We start from the raw sequence: 5,514 nt of genomic DNA, 5'->3' as shown, positions 1-5,514 counted from the left end.
ATCAAAATGCAACATGGATAAAGGCCAGCGTCCGCCTGGCACGTCACTGAAGTATGACAGGCGCGAGACAAATGGGCGATAGTCAACGACAGAATGACACAATGAGCGGAAAATTAAACGAGCCAAGGAAATTGAGCGGAAACGAAGCACTGAAGCTGAACAGCTTGCGTCACGACGGTTCCTGCAATCCGGCTTCTTCCCAATGACGAGGGGTATCCTAAACACGGGTATCAACAGGGTATGCTATACGAGAAGTGGTGCGCCGAGCAACAAAAGCACGAAAATTCACGTCACGAGACATTCCTGGCTATTATCCATTAATCTGTCGGCTATAGTGGGCTAATTGAAACCGAGAGAATGGTCAATTAACACTCCCTACATATAACTCTGCAGTGCCCGCGACCCGCTCATTTCTGTGAATGAACAGTGTACGATTTCATTCATGCCTTTTCCAGTCATTCATTACTGCGCTGTAGCCTATCGTCGGAGTTCAGTGAAGACAGAAAAAAAATCTTGTCAATGAAAGACCTGACGTCAGCGGCGCTGCGATGACTTTTGGATCACATGGGTAGACGTGTCCAGATATATAAATATATATTGAAGTTGCTGTCTTCAGAAGAAAAAAAAGAAAAACATCGCGAATAACCTACAGTAGACGAAGCACGATCATCCTACCTGTGACATCACACTGCTGTAACTCATAAGTTTTTTCTAGCCGAATAAAAAACAAGTTATTTCACAAATCGCTTTAAAACGGATAGCATTGTCCTCTCATTTCTCAGCCATGGTTGTGCACTAAGAAAGGGGAAACGCAAAGTTACTCCGGTCCTACTTCCTTCAAGGTGAGTAAAAGCATGATTTTTGACGTGTTACGGTACTTCAAGAATTTACCTCACATCCAGTCGAAAAGCTCTGTAAAATGTGTAGGCTACTTTCCGTGAAATGCAGATGATGCCTAAATGTATGACTGTATTTTAACAGTTTGTCCATTCACGGAAATGTTACATGGACAGTAGAATTAAATCAGCATAGAATGTGTGAATACGGCTTGGGGAAAGTTATGAATGAACGTATTTTGTAGGCGAATGTAAAGGAATTCCATAATGTGTAACTGAAACGGGTAGGCTAGATTTTTATGAACAGGTTATGTCTCGGCAGCCTAATTTAACGTCCCTTATTCAACATACGGATGACAAAACGCTATTGCATTTTGTTGGAAAGACTGTTTTTTCGGTAATTTCTTAAACTCTATGATTTGGCACGAATCACTAAATGGACTTGTGGTTATTCCCACAGATCCCCTCTTCAGTTTTATCACCATTAGAACATTCCAGCGGTAAATTATAGCCCCGCATTTACCTCCTGAACAAGACAAATAGCGTACGCGTGGCTACCTGTGACACTTAAGATATAAGACCTCTCACGAGTGACTCCACATTCGTAAATGGAATATTGATTTTGCAGTCTTTAAATCACAGCGTCTCTCCTAGCAAAGCAAGACAAAGCCCTTTTACTCTGAAAAAAATCTGAAAAACTGCATAGTAGCAAGTGTCAAACAGCCAGGGAGACCATTTAGCACTATTATTATTATTATTATTATTATTATGATTATTATTATTATTTGTATTATTATCATCATTATCATTATTATTAGTATTATCACCCTTGTTGTTCATATTATTATTGTTGTGATGTAGTTGTTGCAGTTGTTGTTGGTGTTGATATGAACAGTATTTAACAATGAACAATACATGAGAGAATATTCATTTCTGTGTGTGTGTGTGTGTGTGTGTGTGTGTGTCTGTGTGTGTGTGTGTGTTTCCCTCTCTGCCTCTGCAAGGTGCTTGTCCTGTCCCCTCTGCCTGTTGCCCCAATCCTCCCAGTTCCGCACTGTCATGACCAGGTGTCACCGCTCCTCCTGCACCTCACTTCTGCTCTTAGCCCTCCTCAGCGTCGCCCCCCAGCTGCCCGCCAGCGCCGCCACTCTGCCCGCCAGCGACAGCCCCTCCAGCAGCAGCGCCAGTGGCATCAGTGGCCCTCATGACATCCAAGTCCAGCAGCTGGCGCAGGCGGCAGCAGCCATGGTTGGGCAAGGCGCCATCAGGACGCACCGCAGAGGGGGCGGCGATGACGAGAGCGGCGTCCGTGGCGTGCTGGCCGCCTCGGAGCGGAGCTCGCCACCCTCCCCAGACGTGAGTGCAGCCTGGGCACTGGCCTCCCTTTTGATGGACTCGATAGACCATCCGAGGAAAGAGGTGGAGGTGGAGGAGGAGGAGGAGGAGGAGGAGAGGGGGCCAGAGAGGGAGCGTGCGGCAGACTCAGATGGCGATGACAAGGGCATTAGTCAGGAGGGAGTCGGCAGAGAGCAGCTGGGATATACTCAAGAGCGGATGAAAGAGGAGGAGGAGGAGAGCATGGAGACGCTGAGAGAGCAGGTCAACATGGCCGCTCGCGAGCTGGCGGATTACAAAGGGCCGTCGGACGAACGTGGGCAGCAGTGGGGAGAGGTGGAGAGAGATCAAAACTCAACTGTGACCCAAAAGGGGAGTCAGCTGAGGGAGGGGGTGGTGGCTGAGAAGGTGAAGGAGGAGGAGGAGTTGAGGGAGGAGGAGGAAATGAGTTTTGAAAGGCAGGTAGACAACATGGCCAACGGCCTGTCCAAAACCAGCACAAACAGGGATGCTGGCAAGCTCCAGCGCGAGACTAGAGGCTACTTCCAGAACATTGACCTGGGCCTGCAGGACAATGAGATTCTTCCGCCACTGAAGGGTTACAAGGCGTACAACCAGCAACTGGCCCAGGCCACCAAGAAGCTCAAGTGGCAGGAGGACAAGACGAAAGAGCCACCAGCGGCGGTGGCGGCCGCAGCACCAGCCTACGAACGGAACTTCATGGACGACTTTGAGCAGGTGGCGGACGAGGATGAGGATGCGGCGCGGGAGAATGAGGAAGCGCGTGCACGGGCGGAGCAGGAGGAGCTGCTACGTCAGCAGGCGGAAGCAGAGGCAGCGCGGGACGAGGAGCAGCGCCTGGCCGACATCGCCTCCGACATGCTCCTGGAGTACATGGACCGCAAGCAGCAGACGTCCTTCACCAAGCAGCGGCAGAAGGCCAGCATCCTGGGTAACATGGCCGAGGACAAGCGCTCCAACGAGGTGGAGAGTGACGATGACGACGGAGACATGGACCTCCAGACCATCGACCGGTTGATCGAGATCTCCAGCAAGCTGCACCTGCCCGCCGACGACGTCGTGGAGATCATCAGCGATGTCGAGGAGAAGAAGAGGAGGAAGGACAACCCCGCGGTCAGTGTCCCTCGCTTCCGGCCCCTTGTGGCCCCCTCGAGACCCCAGACTCCGCTCTACAAGTATTCCCCACCCCCCGCCCCCCCAAAAATCTCCAAACCCTCCAAACCCTTCAAGAGCGTCAATCCGTACAAAAAATGGTACAAGGAGAAGGGCAAATCCAAGGTGTTCAAACAGGATTACTGGTTTAAGCCAGCCAAACAATTTATGGCCTATCCTTCTTATCCATATTACCAAAAGCCATATCGAGCCTATTACCCTGTATACTTCCCCCCACCTAAGCCTCGCCTCTATTCAAAGCCAGCATTTGCATACGATTATAACTTTGAGGACTCACTGGACTATGGCATCAAGCCGCCCAAGCGCAGAAACATGAACAAACTTAAGGGGAAGGGGCAGAGCTGGAAGGTTATGCCTATGGGGCCCCCTTCCCCGTACATTTCCAATTACATTATGCCCCATCCTCGGACATATTACTCTCTCCCCATGCCAAAACCACAGCCCCCGGCCAACAGGAGACCTGCGTCGTCCTACTATTACCCCCAAGATTACGATAACGTGGATCTGGGGGAACAGCAGGAAAACGATGAAGAACTGGAGAACTTTATAGAGAAAATATACTTTCACCGTCGAATCTTTTAGTGCAATCTGACCGCTGAGATAATAAAGGAGAGATCAGAGCTTGGTATGAGGGGGAGGGGGAATTGAATTGATTTATTTTTTTGGTTAATGTAAATGTTGTTATAGTTATGATGGTTTCAGGTTTCATTCTTGATTTAGTCAGTATTTTTAAAAACAAATCAGGACAGGATGAGATGTCATTCACATGTTGAATCCTCTTTTATAAACATTCCATTCTCTCACAGTTTACACGTTTTTTCGGTGAGAGAATGCTCTGCTGTATGCATCATGACATGCAAGGGGGAGAGAGAGTTCACTGTGGTCTGGCTCTCAATCACTTGCACATAATGGAGTCTTTGGCATACTGCATGCAAGAGACTTACGTTTACACATACAGATGATTTTTGTTTCATCATCATTGAAAATGTGATACTACCCAAATGTTCATACCAAAAGTATCACATTTTTTAAAACCATTATTTGTTCCCCCCCTGAACAGCACTGAGGGAGTTATATTATAACATATGCCATATTTTCCTGTTGAAATATTGTTAAATGTTGCAAATTACAATGTAACACTCATCTGAGTTGTTTTGAGTTTCTCTCGTACAATGTACTCTTTTGAATATGATTTTGAATATGATTCAGCAGCCTATACAAAATTGTATTGCCTATATGAATATTCTCCATTGATAATCAATGCTTTTATGGAATTGAATTAATGAAACTTTGTACTTTGTTGTACTGCACTGTCATTTAAGTTTATGTTAATTATTTATTGCAATTTCATCACTCATTTATCCACTCTTTTAACTCATATCTGCTATCATTTGCCATTGCAAGTTCACATGAAGTCCTGAAATAAATAATGTATTGCGCCAGATATCTTAATCTTTCATATTTCCTGTCTTTATAGGCCCATTCAAAGAAATTATGTTTACACTGACATTTTGCCAACAAGTACAGAAATCTTGTTTCCATGATCAAAAGAAATCTTTGTAAAATACAGTGGGGAGAGAAGTGGAGCTTGGAGAACCGTGGGAGGTTAGAGTTTGCACGTGTGTCTGTACTTGCATCTTTAAAAAAAAAGAATACAAAAAAAATCAATCAAAGAGAAAATATTTTTCCTTTGAATATATGTTATCAGAAATAATAATAAAAAAAAATAATAAAGAAAGAACATTTCTAATGATGACTACTAGTGTCTGAAAAAAGTGAACAAGTCCAGTCTTGTGAGAGGAGTTTTGTTGTTGATGTCAACTTCCAGATTGTAAGTTGCACAGTGTCCAATAAACAAGTGTGTGCTATGTGTAAATAAAAGCATGATGATGACTAGTTTTGCTATATGACAGAAAAAAATAAAGTCAATTATTTTATTAAAGGTCAATTTTTAAAATGCCTTCGTGGAGATTGTTGAATGATTAGCAATGCCTCAACACTGCCGACAATACGCTATGATTGACTGCAGCGCTAAGACTACAACCATGCTCCATGATTGAATGGAGCGAAAATTCAGTTATAATTAGCAATGGTATTCATAGGTGTCTTACAAGAACAACTTTTAAAAAAATAATGGTGATCAACATGA

At 45.1% G+C, this 5,514-nt stretch overlaps 1 protein-coding gene across 1 annotated transcript; it reads left to right on the top strand.

The window, feature by feature from the left end:
- Positions 1–353: 353 nt before the first annotated feature.
- On the top strand, positions 354–5,258 carry si:dkey-175g6.2 (neurosecretory protein VGF). Its single transcript, XM_048267532.1, has 2 exons — positions 354–842; positions 1,841–5,258. The coding sequence occupies exon 2, from the start codon at positions 1,896–1,898 to the stop codon at positions 3,945–3,947; it is 2,052 nt and encodes a 683-aa protein (XP_048123489.1). The 5' UTR covers positions 354–842; positions 1,841–1,895; the 3' UTR covers positions 3,948–5,258.
- Positions 5,259–5,514: the final 256 nt, after the last annotated feature.

The sequence above is a fragment of the Alosa alosa genome, chromosome 2, assembly GCF_017589495.1.
Source record: "Alosa alosa isolate M-15738 ecotype Scorff River chromosome 2, AALO_Geno_1.1, whole genome shotgun sequence".
Lineage (NCBI taxonomy): Eukaryota > Metazoa > Chordata > Actinopteri > Clupeiformes > Clupeidae > Alosa > Alosa alosa.
Note: the sequence above shows the minus strand (reverse complement) of the source record. Positions and strands in the feature narration are given on the sequence as shown.

Excerpts from the sequence above, each read along its gene's own strand:
- si:dkey-175g6.2 (XM_048267532.1), top strand. The coding sequence starts at position 1,896 with ATGACCAGGTGTCACCGCTCCTCCTGCACCTCACTTCTGCTCTTAGCC.